The sequence below is a fragment of the Dermacentor variabilis genome, chromosome 2 (genome assembly GCF_050947875.1).
Source record: "Dermacentor variabilis isolate Ectoservices chromosome 2, ASM5094787v1, whole genome shotgun sequence".
In the NCBI taxonomy this organism is placed as follows: domain Eukaryota; kingdom Metazoa; phylum Arthropoda; class Arachnida; order Ixodida; family Ixodidae; genus Dermacentor; species Dermacentor variabilis.
In genome coordinates, this window is record NC_134569.1 from 148,402,938 (window position 1) to 148,419,068 (window position 16,131).

At 46.1% G+C, this 16,131-nt stretch overlaps 1 protein-coding gene across 2 annotated transcripts in view; it reads left to right on the forward strand.

The window, feature by feature from the left end:
* Positions 1-1,246: 1,246 nt before the first annotated feature.
* Positions 1,247-16,131, forward strand: part of LOC142572836 (bcl-2-related ovarian killer protein-like) — a 208,038-nt gene continuing 193,153 nt past the window's right edge. The window contains exon 1 of one of the 2 annotated variants that reach the window (XM_075682224.1): positions 1,247-2,100. In XM_075682224.1, coding sequence (XP_075538339.1) covers positions 1,582-2,100 — 519 coding nt within the window. In that variant the 5' untranslated portion in view covers positions 1,247-1,581. The remainder of the gene's footprint in view (positions 2,101-16,131) is intronic. The other variant, XM_075682223.1, reaches the window with a different exon arrangement.

A 16,131-nucleotide genomic window follows, 5' to 3' on the forward strand; every position in this document is an offset into this window, starting at 1 on the left:
ACTGGGTGAACGACACGCGAAGCTTTGACTACAGAGCTTTCAAAGGACATGTAAACGCTTTCGGAGCTCATTACGCTTTGTCCAAACGGCGCGAGCAGCGTATGCGGCGTTTGCAATAAAAGGGGAGCTAAAATTTATTCAAAGCTATCCTAACTTTCTGCTTACGAATTGAATCAGTATCGTTATATTAAACTGTTCGTACTTAGCAAATAACTTTAAGCAGCGGCTTTTGATTCTTTATTTTCTGACCGATCGCTTGCGGGTGTGCTCAGTTCCGATAGATTTGTTCTTGCTGGACACAAGACTTGCAACTTCTGGATCCTACATTGAAGCTGCAGATTCCATCGAACTTCTCCCGCCGTGATGCAACTTTACTGGGCCGCCTCTTGTTTGGGTTTGCTTTTACGAAAGCCTACTCATTCCTTATTGGAATGTCCGACACACCGGTCTGTGACTCGTGCAACAGTGAATAGACGATCGAGCACGTGTTTAGTTTTTGCAATCTCTATGACAGCGAACGCGACGTTCTTCGGAGGTGTTAAACCGATTAGATAACAGACCTTTTTCAGAGACTAAGATTCTCGGACCATGGTCCCACCCGTCGCAGGCTTAGAAAGCGACGCGGGCACACGACGAGGGAACTGTCATCGCACACCTTTCTTAGACACGTCCATATGCTTAACTGAGTTTTTACTCTTGTGTATTTCCAGTGACGCAATGCTGCTTTTAGAGTCCGTACATACTTCATTAACTTCGTGGGGAAGCAGCTGGAGCGCGTCAGTTCTCGGAAGCTTTAACGTTCGATGGTGGCTGAGGTGCTTTCTTCGTACATTTCGGCCTTTCGCACGATGGCGATCTCTACAGGGGAGTAGCTATAGTACAAGCTCATAAGTAGACATCAAAGTGCGGTAAAAAACGGAGGCACGTGCCTCAATCGAGAAACAAGTGCCCGAAGCGTGTGAACTTTGTGAGAAGCGTCTAGCGGCGACAGCCTACGCTTCTGAGCATCCGAGTGCCCGCCCGCGGGGCGACGTTCCCCGCCGGAGAGCCTTTCACCTGCTCCCTCCCCTATACCTCGCTTTCTGCCGTTCTCACCGCCACACACCGCGAACTTCAGGGAAAGCCACCTGTCCTGCTGCTGCTGCGATCTAGCAGCGGGAGAGAGAGAGGGGGAAACAAGCGCGCCCGCAACTGCGGCAGCAGCTTCGAGCGACGGCGGCCTCGTCGGTCCCGTCCGATACCGGATCCCAGGAGCGACGCACGGGCGAGCAGGCGTTCGCCAACAGCAGCGCGCCGTCGGCCGCCAAGCGCAACACGATGACGGCGGCGGCGAGTACGCGAACCGCCGACAACCGAGCAGCGCCGCGCGGCCGCCGACAGTAGTCGAGCGAAGCGGCAAGCGGCCGCTCAGTCCGCGCGCGGCAATCGACAAGTGCGGGCGCCCTTCGGTGCTCGCGGTACCGGGGCAGCGGCGTGCGAGTGTGTGTGTGTGTGTGTGTTGTGTGCATCTGAAGGTGCGTGGGCTTCGCGAGTGGACAGTCAGTGCATCGGTTGCCGTAGCGAAGCGAGGCCGCGGCACGCATGGCGGGCCTGTTGCAGCCGCCTTCTGCCGCCAACGGCAACGCCGGCGGTGCCGGCGCGGGCGGAGGCCTGTCCGCTCCCAGCAGTCCCTGCTTGGGAAACCGACTGACAGTGCCCGGGTCACAGGGACCCAGAGACCGAAAGTACAGCCTTCCGCTGCAGCTTCAACGGCGGCCGTCGCTGTCGGGATACGCGGCCGCGGTCGAGTCGGCCCGCGAGGATGCCCGCCGGCGCAAGTTCAGCCAGGTGGGACAGGTGGTGTCCCACCGGCTGTCCACCACCATCGGCTGGAAGGTGTACACGGTGACCACCCAGGAGGTGGCCGACCAGGCCAAGAGCTTGTGCGGCCGCTACCTGCGTGCCAAGCTCAAGCAGTGCGGTGCCGTGAACAAGAAGCTCGGCCTTCAGCGGCTGCGCAGCGTGAGCAACTTGAGCGTCGGCTACCCCACGTCGGACGTGGCCCAGAGGCTGCGGCTCGTCTGCTCCGAGCTGGAGAGCTCGCACCCCGACCTTTACCAGGTGAGCGGATTTCGTCCGACTTACAGCGCGCCCTTTTTGTACCGCATTTGTCTAGTGTATAACTACGTCCCGTGAACTGACTTCAACAATAGCGAAAGCTTCTCACGGGAGACCTTGCTTCATCCTGCCACCGCGAATTGGCCCGTTCGAGGCGACGGTGCGATCCATATTCTCTGCCGAAGAGATTGGCTTATGAGAGGGAAGTGTCTACTATTTGCCATGTGGATGACGGATGCAATCTTTCGGAGTGTTTCGCTGGACTTCCCGTCAAATACTCTGAACGACGCACTTGCGAAAGCGTCTCGTGAGCGCGACAACAGAGGGATAGCGGGTCGCCTCCAATCTCGCTTTTGTTTACCGACGGGGACGATGAATACTTGTCTTAAGGTGTTATGTTTGGCGGGATATTATGCCTGCTGTAAGGCCACATATCAAGTTTATAAGGCACATGATGGTAGTCGGCTTCGCCCAGACGCCTTTTTCACTGACGGGGCATACGTATGCCGAACCCAGTACCTTCTCAAAATCTCTTTTGACAGAGAGTCCGGCACATGTCAACTAAACCTATTCGTCGGTGGCTTATTGCTCTGCCGAGTTGATTTGTCGTTGTCGCTGTTTCTTTCCGACAACTTTCTCACTCTCTGCCACTTCGTGCCCTCTCCTAAAATTTGCTGAGAGCTTCCGGTAGAGAGGCCACTACGGCGGCACAATATTCTGAACGATAACAGACGCGCACGCCTGTATAAGTAAATGTTTTCTTTAACCCGATGCGTCCAGCCAAGCTTGGTCCATGACAAAACGCGTCATAAGAGAGTGTGTACGCGACAAAACGCGTACACACACTCTTTAAAGAAAGGTCGTCGTTCTCACTAACTAAATAGTAACACGTTACTTGTCCCAAAACGCACTACCTTCTTGTTAAGTGCAGGTAGTAAAATGATGGTTAGTACTTTTACTACCGCATGAAGCTAGAAAAAAGCACTAACTTACTACTAACTAAATATTACCTCGATAGTGAAGCTACTAACGCAACTGAAATGTAGTTACCATGCAGCAATACAATGGGGCCTATTCAACTTATAATTGCCGCTTGCATTGGCATACGAAGTCTATGGTATTGTAAAAACATAAGAAATTAAAATAATAAATATGTATGAAAAAGGAACCGTGTCCTTTGGCTATGTATTAAACAATTGTGGGGTTTTACGTGCCAAAACCACTTTCTTATTATGAGGCACGCCGTAATGGAGGACTCCCGAAATTTCGACCACTTAAGGTTCTTCAACATGCACCTAAATCTAAGCACACAGGTGTTTTTGCATTTCGCTTCCATCAAAATGCTGCCGCCGTGGCCGGGATTCAATCTCGCGACCTTGTACTCAGCAGCCTAACACCCCACTGAGCAACCACGGCGGGTTGCTATGCATTAAGACATCAATTAAAGGTATATATACGTAATGTTTACCATGGGACGCTATAAGGCGTAGTGACTCCGGCTGAGAATGTCTTACATACCTCCGGCATTTTATTTACTAATTTAGTAACTTTATTTTTTAGGAGTGTATAGTTTCTAGCGTGCCGGCGTACAGTCACGTGATAAGTTGAACACGCGTGTGTCGAGGTGAGCGGTGAATGTTGCTGACGCGGAATTGCAGCGTGCGCTACCGAAAACTGCGTCTTGCGCTCGCTAGTCTCTGTGTTACGGCGCTGCTATCGGTGCGCGAAATTTGAGCGCCAGATGCCCCCCATGCCCCTCTTAGCAGGCACCAGTCGCTGGTGACCGATCACGGTGAAAACGTGTGTGGAGAACCACTGAGGACCGACGACGAACTACGAAAAGGAATTTGGATTAGAAATCTTTACATTATCGGAAGTCCTGAACACCGCATAGGCTCCGTTCCGATTTATGCGCCGATAGTCACGGGGAGAGTTCATTTCTGGATTCGAGTGCACATTATCCGCCGAGCGCTGAAACGTGTTACGAAAGAACAAACATTTCGACCGCGGTTGAAGGCTGTAGGAGTTTCTAGAAGGAAAGCAAAAGAAAAATACTGCGACGAAATAAATAGCGATAGAAGCGGGAGTGGGAGGCGTCGTGTGTATACTTGATGAATGCGTTCTGTTTGCCGCTCCAACTGCGTGTTTTCCCCGGCACAGTACGTTCACTCCACAGCGACCCACGCAGGAAACGCATTTAAAGTCCCACGCAACTTCTGTGCCTGGCAATCAAGCGGCATTTTCGCGTTGCAAGGTTTATAAATGCAGCTGCCGCGAGTGGCCCTCAACGAGTCGCCAGTGGCGTCGAACAAAGCGCGAAAGTTATATATACGAGACAACGCCGAGATTCCTTCCTTTTTCTTTTATTTTGCAAATAGAGGTGGGCGGTGAACTGCAAGTGAATAGACAAAAAAAAAAAAAAGAAGCTGCTCGCTTTTTTTTTTCTTTTTCTCTTTCTATCTCTTTTCTTTTTCTGTTTACATGGCTTTAAAGGTGACTTGCGGGACACGCATTGTGTTTGCCTTCTCATAAGCTAACAGCTAATGCGGTTTGTGTTAACTCACCCGAAATTTGCTTTTTCTATTTTCTTTTCGCCGGCAACTCAAACGTTAAGGGTGGAACTGAAAATATGTCTGGGCTGAGTGACGCCCCAAAGGTACTGGAATTCTTTTAACGGCATGGAGACAATAAGAAAACAATTTCGCCGTCAGCTAAGAGCGCTCACATTTTGTTTGTACCTGTACGTATTTTTCGTTCACTGAATGGTAAAGCTACCGCACTAGCGAGAGCAGCAGCAGGAGAATCAATAATAATAATAATAATAATAATAATAATAATAATAATAATAATAATAATAATAATAATAATAATAATAAAGGAAATGTACTGCATTTTACTTATCACCCACTGAGGGCCAGATTTAGACTGTTCAAAGGGACACTTACAAAAGAGAAGAGCAAAAAAAAAAAAAAAAAAGGCACTCTAGCGATTATGTTGCTTGCGCTGTCTCACAGTCCTATAGGCATTCCAGGTATATTATGTTTATCTATACAAGTAAATTACGTTTCTGTTACAGTCACACGGCCAGTCTAACTGTGAGGCAAGGATCGCTGACCCATAAAAGGCGTAAGAAAAAAACAAACCCGGCGACGTCGCCTTGAAGTTCAGAATCTACGCGCCGTGGCGTCGTAAAATTTGACTGCGTTTCGAGCTTATGGTGATTTAGTTATTGGCACGGAAAGAATAAATGTGGAATTGCGAAAGGAACCGGAAATTCAGTCTAGCAAGCTCCGGGATTGCCGTTCCCGCCGCTAAATAGATCCGAACATCGGAATGCACTTTGAAATCTATATGTTCTTACCTTTCTACCTCTTTCGTTTCTCAGTGTTGGGTAGCAAACCGGATTTTCCGCTCTGGTTAATCTCCCCGCCTTTAACCCCTTAACCTTCGCCTCTCTTCTTTTCTTGGAATTTTTCCACGTCACACTGACGGAATGTTCGTCGCGGAATAAGGGGGGCGGGGGAGTGTGGCGCACATTTTCTCCAGTAAAAATCAAGCTTACTTCACCCACTTGAACGGAAATAAAGTTTTGGAATGATACCTTACCGCAATCTGAACTCCTTTAATGTTTCCCTTTTATGTGCGTATTAAAAGGGCACTGTCGAGGCCAAAATTAAGTTAATCTGAAATGGTAAATTACGCCAAACAAAATCAAGAAAGCTCTTCTTACCTTCATAGGACGTGCGGTATAATAATAATAAAAAAAACACGAGAGGGAAGGTCGAGTGGCGTCACCGCCTCGAATTTCCTGGGACACCTGATTTTGACGTCATGGATTTTAACAGCGTCCGTTCGGGCCTATATAGTTAAGGCTAAAAACGGGCTACGTTGTTTTCTAAAGAAGCAATGCGTTCGACTTGGGGATGTTTACTATGTGATGTGCTACAACGGCACAAGTATGAGAAACTTTGAAATCGATGACGTTGCACTAGCTCACAGCATGCATGCTGGTGTTTCGACGCGAAATCACAAACACAGAGGCTTCGTCCTCAATTTCTTTTCGGGTAATAAACATCATACGAAATTAACTAAAATACAGTTTAGAAAGAATAATTTACTGGTGTAAACTGATTTAGTATTTTCTTTAGCGTCCCTTTAATCCCCCAGAAAGCGAGAGCATCCTTGTACCTCAAAAGAAAAATTAACCAGATTGTTCACATTTTTTTTTCTGTCCATACTGTCCATGGAGAGTACCTTGCCACAGAAATACGAGAACTGTGAAATGATAATTGAGCCAAATTTTACCAGCATTGTAAATAATTAATAATTGTTTTGCCGAACGATTCGCAACTGCAAAATCCTCCCAGCTTGTACATATATATATATATAGTACGCCTCAGCGTTGAGTTTGCGACGATTAAGTCAGCATTTCGCGGTTTGTAATTCAGCGTAATAAAATTACACGTTCGGCTTTGTGTGCTCAAGGACAAACTGAAGCGGCATAAGTGACCGCGGCTTCGGATTACTTCGACTCAACGACTATGAGCGACGACGGTAAACACTATATCCTTCCGCGTCAGAATGGGACACACAACTGCAGGGCAAGAATCGGCCTTTCGAATGTACGATCGAGGTATAAGCTGGGCGCTGAGTTGGAGGTGCGGCCATCTTTTCCTCGAGTATAAACTTCGCGCACACATTTTCCGTGCCTCGCGGCGACCCAAGAACGAGTATTGGCTTCACTCTCTCTTCTTTTCTTTTTTATTTATTTACGGTATCCATATACTATAAAGACGCAACTTAGGTGACGGTTGTCGCGAGGTGTGCATTGGAGACGCGTTAACTTATTCTCGCGGCTTTCCGCCATAAAATACGGTCTGCGCGCGAAGCGAGTTTATGGCTAGAAATCATGCGACCCGGACGCCACTTCGGGTTCAAAGTTTTACGTAATGTTGAGAAGGAAACATTACTAGTAATAAAAAGATAGGTCCGAGCGCACGATGTCTTCAGCAGATAATGTAGAAACGTCCACGTAATACATATGCAAGTCATGTATATAACGTACGCCAGTGAGCAAGAGCATACAAACCACATCCAGGCTAGCCCGAAAAGACTAGTGACGTACTTACAAAAAAAAAAAAAATACGCTAGAGCTGTTCGTAAGAGCATACGCCAGCCAATCGTGATGACCAGGCACGTACCCAGGATTCTTTTGGGGGGGAGAGGAGGGGCAGCCCTAGGTAACTTTTCTATGCAAATGAGGGCCGGGGGGTGCCTTTACTTGTACAGATACGAATAACGTCCACCATTCGCCATAAAGACGCGTAAACCCGCAAAAAAAAAAAAAATTGAAATAACATGTATCTCACAGGTAGGCATGCGAGATACACCTCTCCTTTACTTGGCAAACAAGGAACCACATCAAATGGACTCGCGCAGGAAAGAAGCGCAGGAAGAACACCGCCAAGGACAAGTAAACAAGAGAAAGTGTAAAATAAAAAATTCTGTAGTAGAATACAACTTAAAAAAAATCAGCAGTTAGCAACCAAGTCACACGGACAGCGCAAGGTTGTGTTACTCCGTCAGCCAATCACATAAACAAACAAAATCATCGTCATGTGACCTTTTCAATATGGCTTCGTACTTGATAGATCCGGAGCGTCCGGTGTTCCTCAAGAGTCTTTTCATCGGCGGAAGCAATGAGGTGTGCAACAGACACGGACAAAGTGTACGGAGTCTTAGCATTTCACTCTTGAAAAGTCGGCGATACAGCTCATTTAACTTCTTAGCCCGCTTTACTCGTGAAACTTCACAGCCAACTAAAGTGAAAATTGACAATAAATAGTTGCAGCGGAGCGATCATTTTATTTCAGTTCGATAAAGAATTAGGCTTTCGCCGTTCCACTATAATAGGCGAAAGAAAACGTATAAAATTACTCGCTAATAGTTTTATGTTTGTGTTTGCCGCTTTATTTTGGTAAGAGAAAAAGTTTGAAGTACGAATGATTTGCAGCCTCGCGGAGGAACAGTGGCTGGCGGTTATGAGGACGTGAGCGGGGCTTCGCTGCAGACATTAGTTGTATACGACTAAAGTAGCGTTTTGATAATTAGTTCTGGAAGAATTTGAGAAATATATATTTGCGGAACAATCACAGTTTTTTTGGATCCCTCGTTTACTGCTCTACCAAGTTAAGTGTCAAGACCGACTCGTATTGTTATTCGGGAAGTTGCGTAACGATGCGTGTTCACCAGTCCCGTACAACCGCGTAGAGCGCATGACGCTGCGGTTCTAGACGTACTGCGCCCACCGCGAAAAGTTAGAAAAACACCCACATAGGCACAGCAGAGAAGTGGCTACGTCAGGCGGTTCGACTGATAACTGTAGAAGCGTCATTCAAAACACACGGAATTGTTCTCCACTTCCGGCGGCGTTTTCTCCACTTCCTCTTTAAGTAAAAAGATGTTGGATCTATAAATATTTTCATAAACAATAGTTAAAGTAATTAATTTTCGCTTTTCCTTCCTGTTTGGTTGTTGCCTTGGCTCTCTCCCTTTAGAGATCACTTAATTTCTCAACACCTTGCGGCTCTTGTTTCCAGGGGCCAATTTTGCTGGAAACGTGCTGTACAATTGGGGAAAAGCCAGACGAGGTAACAGGTGACATTCATATTGCTATAGATTTAAGGGTTGTTTAGGGTTTGATGATGGATGATGTTTCGCATTATTTTATTTTACACCTCATCTAAGCCATATCGCGGGTATATAATTCAGGGGATCTGCCAGCGTCGTGGTGAGCCTTCAATCGAGGAAATAATGAAGCAAAAGGAAAACTTAAACGTAATTGGCTTTTCCTCCGGCCGCAACTCGTTCCACGAGCATACAGACCAGCTGACTAAGAACTAAATCTCTTTCCTTATCCCCGGATCATTCTAAACAAAGGAGGTTGAACTAACAAAGCAATAGCGTGCGCGTGACCCTTTGAATAAACGGCGACAACTGAACGCATCTCAAGTTAATCGTGCGGGCACCGAACCTATGAGAAAATTGGCCTTCACACCCCAAGAGATGCCGATCACTACCGCCATCCAAAACGAGTGAAAAAGGCAGCAAAATGTTGACCGCCGAAGAGCTGTCAAGTCTCAACATTGATTTGGCGGCGCTTTAGGAATGTGTGAGGAGTGGTGGCGCGGGCGGGGAAGGGGGGGGGGGGTATGCCGCTTGATATTGAGGGGGGGGGGGCGCCAAATGGGTACGTGCCTGGCGATGACGGACATATTAGTGAACGCGGTCGGCCTGTCGGAAACCGCACTTACGAACGAAAAGTGTTGCGAATTTGAAGCCCGAATTTCTTCGCACGTAAAACCCACAAACTGAAACAGTCGAGTGCTTTGGAAAGTTCGTATTGTCATAACTGGACTGCTGCCCATGGTTTAAAATTACATTCATAGGCGTAGAAGAAAACTGGCTTGATCGCGGAATCCATGGTCGGTAAGCTTTTTCTCGGGGGAATACATATAGCTCTGGTGAGATATGTCTCTGCGAAGGCTGTATCTGGTAATTAAAAATGGCAAGCATTCCAAGCTTTAGAGAAGTAGCGGACACCAGCATTTGCGCGACAATTGCCAATGCAAGTATTATTTGACAAAATTGCGCTACGCGAACTGATAAATAATTAAGTTAATTTCGCATGTTGTAATTGCAGAAATGAAGTCATCCAATACCATAAGCAATTACTATTGCAATAAACTTTAGCACCGGTTTAGAGAAGTGCAAACTCTGAATGTGCCGTGAAAAGCTCTGCTATTCGAATTAACGTTGTTCCGTACTGTAAGCCTCCACCCCCCGCTCCTGCCCCCCCCCCGCCTTCCTCTTTCTTAGCGTTTGCATCAAATTAGTTTCAGAAAAATGCGGTTGCATTGTTTAATTGCTTCTGCAAAAACCCATTTTCATCAATTCGTCAGAAACGGCTTGATGACTAATGGATAAAAAGATTGCCAAACTTTCTTGCATATACATCGATACATCACCGCAGGTTTGCACGTCAGCACGTGACGTCATCAAATTATTATTATTATTATTATTATTATTATTATTATTATTATTATTATTATTATTATTATTATTATTATTATTATTATTATTATTATTATTATTATTATTATTATTATTTCGTATTTGCGCAGTTTTGGAGGAGGAACAGTTCTCGAAAGTTGTCGGATCAGTCTTCGGTTCCTTTAGAACAGGATGTAGTTCATCTTTACCAATAAAAAAATTTAATAGGTTCGAGCTCAGTCCTACAAAATCTGCGCCGTCACATTCAGCATGTGCGAGAGCTTCAGGGCAGCGTTGCCATCGCTCTCTCATTTTTACATCTTTTTGTGGCTAATCAAATCTCGTCTGACGCTAAGACTCGCTTTCTTGGCACTGTTTAGAATTGCAATTTACTAATAAGCCTCAACGGTTAGCGAAGCTGTTAGATTCTAGTTGGTCGGGATTTCTCGTGGCCTCGTGCTCATCTGAAAACAGTACCGCCACCGAACTGCCGCGGCCACTCAGTCAAACCTCAAACGGCTGGTGGAAAATTACATTGCCTTTGAGTTTCCGCATAACAGAATTATGCTTTCTCGTGTATTCAAATTACAATCCGAAGCGCTATCAGTGTGCAGCTTGTGTGTAAGTAGTACTTTACGAATTTTCTGACGAAATTCACTTTGAAAAATTCACTAAGTTCAATAAAGCACTTGCGCTTGGCGCAGGGCCAAGAAAAATGCGGGTGCTTGCTGCACTTCCGCACATGTGCGTGTGACGTAGGTCTCTTGTGGTACTGGTGCTTGTCTAACGTCGGCAAAAGTTTCGCTGTACATTCACTTTAACGAGTACGAGTAGAGTGTTTTTCATTTTAGTGTTTCTTTAGCAGAGCTTTAAGAGATAAAAAAATACACGTGTTTGTACGCGCCACCTATGGATGTCGTAACTCAGACCGCTTTCCTGTCTGGGAGCCGGCGTCAACGTACCGTTGGGGCAGAAAGCAGTAGCAGGATAGTGAACGTGCCCTGCATAATTTACTATATACGCGTATAGCAAACGCTCCTACGTGAAGCTCAACGTCACTCAAGGAGAAGGTCTATCGGACACGCTCTGGAGAATTTCCTCATCCAGCTTTTAATTAATGTGCTTCCTTTCATTTTTGTTTCTATTTTCGTCACTTCGCTGCGGTGTCCCACTGCATTTGCAGGTTTGCCGGCTTCTGTTTACGTTGTACATAGCGACGTCGGTACGTCTTTTCCACATTGCTTATCAGTTTGTTTATGTCAGGCGCTCGGCTAATATGTCACTATTCTTAGAGGGTGTATATCAGGGCATCACCTACTATAGACATATTTTCGTATTACGAAAGTGGCATACGAAAATATTTTGGACAAAATGCTTTCTTTTTCAAAAAAAGAACAAACAAACACAAAACACACCTCAACTCAGAATTTTTTGGTAAGCGTTTCGCGCTACAGTCTGTTGATTCCGTTGCAGCAATACTTCATTCTTACGGTGCTGAATTATTCTGACTCTTTATTTTGAAATCACCCACGCTATTTCCGACATTGCGTTGTATTTCTGCGTATGGTTCTCACGACATGCCCTAACAGGATAACAGTTGCGCACAACTGCCTTTCGATTTGGGCTGTTCGCTATAAAGCCCTTGTTGACATTCTATTGACTTCGGGTTGAGTTTGAGTTCATATATGCTTTAATAGACTTTAGATACGCTATATGATTTCAGTATATATATATATATATATATATATATATATATCGGTGTCTTGTATTGGACCGCCTCGTGCATTCGTATCGCCATCGCTATCAGTGTCCGCACGTGCGCACCGCGAACGTTCGAGCACGTCAGTGTGAGGCCTACGTGTGTGGCCTGCGCGCCTCCGTGGGTTGTTGTGTGGCCGCCTTTGGGGCACTCGGGGAAGCAAATCTTGTGGAAACGTAATGCTCATGACGAAAATGTTTGCGCAAGATGATGTGGATGGAATGTAATTTTACTCCCTACTCTTGTAGCCGACTTTTTCACTTCTCGTATTTCGTTCGGTTTGTTTGTTCGGCCACATACCCAGTGGCACTAATCGAGCGGCAGATGTTTTCTACTTTAGTTTAAATATCTTCAAATCTTTGATTTAAATATGCAAATGCGTGGCAAAAACATACTTAATGAGAAGCATTCCTCGCTTCATTCCATGCACTTTGCGGAAGGCAGGAGGTTTGCTGCAGTGTCTCTCGTTATTTCGGGCCTCTTCAGTAAAATGAAACGCATCGTCGACGGTGGCATATAACCTCTGACTTCCAGCCAGAGCAGTACGATATTCCAACCATGTCGGGCTACGACCGCCCACTTTCTTTCTCTTTATTCTGTCGCTTGGTCAGATTACAACAAACACACAAAAATGATTTTAAGAAATTGTGACTGCGTCTCTGAGGCTAGAGCGAATTACTTAATTTCTCCCCCGGTGGACTTTCTCTTCTTCTTTTAATCTTTCCGTCCCCTTTTCCCTTTCCCCAGTGTAGGGTAGCCAACCGGGCTCAGTCCTAGTTAACCTCCCTACCTTTCCTTATTTGCTCTCTCCCCCCCCCCCCCCCCAAATGTAATCATCCTATCAACTACATTAATCCGCTCAGTACGTTCAAACGATGCTCAGTATATTTCTCTTGCATACGTGCTACTCTCGAATAATATTTCACGCACCCGGCGTATACGTTGATGCCTGCATGCCTCATTAGCATACGCGTCTTCCATACACTGCGGAGGCCTAGGAGCGTGACAAGGCCATATCGTACACCTCCCGTGTCTTAACGGGTTTCTAACGTTTCGCCGCCGCAATATAAGTGCATTCGTCGTTTTAACGTGCGCCACATGACATAGACATAGGTATATACAGACGGTTCTAAAATACTTAGTCGCAGGTGGAGTCACCATGCGCGTTTCTCTCGCTTACGCGCGCCCAGTACACGTATATAACCCAACAGCTGGCTTGCCGTAAGCTCGCGCCAAACAGCCGCTGTTGTAATCATGCCGTCGGTGTCACACGGTCGTCGTCACCGTCGCCATGTCTCGCTGCTGTCGTCAAAGGCTCGCTTGCGTCACACACGCAACTGGGGCCCTATAACGTAAAACTATTCAAATATGCTTTTATTCCAATCTCCTGTCGTCAAACTTACATAGCCACCGACGCAAGCATCGTGTGGTGACCGGCAGTGTTGTTTGAAAAGCCCATTCAAAGGCTCTTCTCGTTCGTATGGGATGTCACTTTCTTTTGCTTTCAAAGCGAATGGCATTGCCTACATTGAGCAGTGTTTTTACCTAACTGGCTGAGAAAAGGAGAGAAGCACGCTCAAGTGGAGAGAGTTCCGATGGGGCCGAACCAGCACAGCGAAAGTAAATAACCGGGTGAGGAAGATGGTGCCGGCGTCTGCGATTGGCCCGCTTTCCCTTACTTAGCTTGCGGTGGCTGGTCGAAAATCACGGCGGCTTGCAACGGAAGGTTAAAAATGCCGCTAAAACGGATCTTCAGCAAAGAATAGTTGGCAAAGTGATGTCGGATACGTGCTGAGAGGGCTCGATAACGCTATACAGCTATGCAAAATCTTTTATTATACGCAAATAGATCTATGCTATACCCTGCAGCTCCGTGTAACCAGGGCTACAGTGATCGGCGGGCACCATCTTGTATTCCTTTCGGAACAGGGCAGTCTCTGGATATTCAGAAAGAAATTAAGTTTTGTTCGGCATATTAATGCGTCTTTAACGCGTAGAGGCCACTTTGACGCGGTGAGTTTTTGCGGATTTGTAACGTCGCGTGGCAGACAGGCCCAGTGGGTGGTGGCTTCAAAATTTTTTGACCAATCGTGGAGGACTGATTACACAATTGGAACTGAAAAGTTGGGAATAGCTTTATGTTATAGCGCCCCTGCTCGCCTTACAAGAATGCGTTCGTCCACGTGGTGCGTTACCTGGTAGCCACCTGCAAAGATGCCCTTCACATAACATCGCTTCAAACGGTGCATGGGAACTGCATAATTTTTATTTTTAACGTGCCCATGTGTGAAGAAATATTGATTTGCCGAAAGGGAGCCTTTAGAATAATAACAAAGAAAATATGAAACTGTTCGATATGGTAACCATTTGTAAAAGAAAGCCAAAAGCGCTAGCCACATCAGAGGGCTACCAAGAAAACGGCTTTTTAACTGGCTTGCTCTCTGGCCTGAGTGCGGTAACGTTCCAGTTACAAGCCAGAGACCAAAGTATGCGAAAGTAATTTAAGAGAAAGCCCATAAGCAGTGACTAAAGAAAGGTTCCTAAAACAGCCCTTTTTTTTTCCATCGGAACGCGGACGTGATAGTAGGGTCTACGATACAAAATTTTTACACTGATACCGCTCGTATTATACATCGTTGCGTATGCAAAATGTTTTCGAAGAAACCGCTTAAATGCCAATAAGGGTCTAGTTTTCGGTATCTGAAGTGACGAACTGGTACATTACCTTATTTCCGAATCTCCGTGAGCTTTTTGCCACGCAGTATAATTCTTCAAAGAGAAAGAAACAGGTTAACAATGGCACAAACTGTGCCTGCTCTCACACGGTGCGGCGTATACGCCGCGCCGTGTGAGGACTGCGTATACGCAGTCCTCGTCCGATCCGCATTTCCTCCTTCGCCTGCGCACGTTGTCTTTGTCTACCTTTCCTGCACCGCTTTCCGCCCGGTTTTTATTCTCAACACCGCGTGCAGACTGGCGGAACAACTAACTCTCGTGAAATCGCGTGACATCGGACTTAAACGAGCCGCTGCGGGACGCCGAAGCACGAGCTCCGCAGGCGGCCTAACTAAATAGTTAAGAAGGCGCGTCATGAGCAGCGGTCCAATTTAATCCGACTTTACGCCGACCGTAAACTTTAAGCGCTCTGCCAGCGTTCGCCGCTTCCGAATTGTGCACGAGGAGAGTTGCGAAAGCCACGACAATTATTGGCGGGCGAATATTCAAAGTTTCTAACACAAATCGAATATTGTACACTAACTATTCTTTCTTGACATAGGCAGTGCGGGATATCGCAGGGGGAGGGGAAGAAAACACGTTGTATCGTGCTGCATAAGCCAAGAATGCATTACCAGCTCGCCCAGCTAACCACCCTTCTAACTATTCGTATTCGAAAAGCAACTGTTCTTCATTAAAAAAAATAACTTATGGGGATTTACGTGCCAAAACGATGATCTAATTATGAGAAACGCCGTTGCGGGAGACTCCGGACATTTGGACCGCCTAGGGTTCTTTAACGTGCATCTAAATCTAAGTACACGGGTGTTTTCGCATTTCGCCCCCATCGAAATGCGGCCGCCGTGGCCGTGATTTAATCCCTTGACGTCGGGCTATGCAGCGCAACACCAAATCCACTAAGCAACCACGGCGGAGTTCTTTTTTTTATTTTTGAATAATGAGAACTAATTCAATACTTTTCCACTACCGACTGTTAAAGTCAGGTTGCAGCTCTCCGTATGCTAAACAAATTACCGCAAATTGGGAAAAGTGAAACAACGACAAGAGTTTGCGAAGCAGTGCAGATAGAAAAATGGTAATACAAGCGTTGCTTTCGATTTCGCGGCGGAAGCCTACACAATAACCTGAGAGTTTTGTTTTTAATCTGCCATTTAGTGTTTTTGGCAGCTTATTCATGTAGGACTCTTATCTTTTATGCTACGCCAATGATGTCTTCTTTGTCATGTCACCTATAACATGTGTCTATAGAGCAACACACAAGTCCTTTAGCAGCTTTATATTTTTATTCATTTTCTTGCAAGACTCGTGGTTTTTTATTGCCAACCCCTTATATACCTTTTTTTTTTAAAGTTAGTCGAAGAACAGCCATTCACTCGTGGAAAAATGTGTTTGCAACCAGATTGTGCTTGCATAACGTCGGCATCTATACACGTTTACGGACTATTTGCTGCTCCTGTGTGAAATTTGTTTTCTTGTTACGAAAAGCC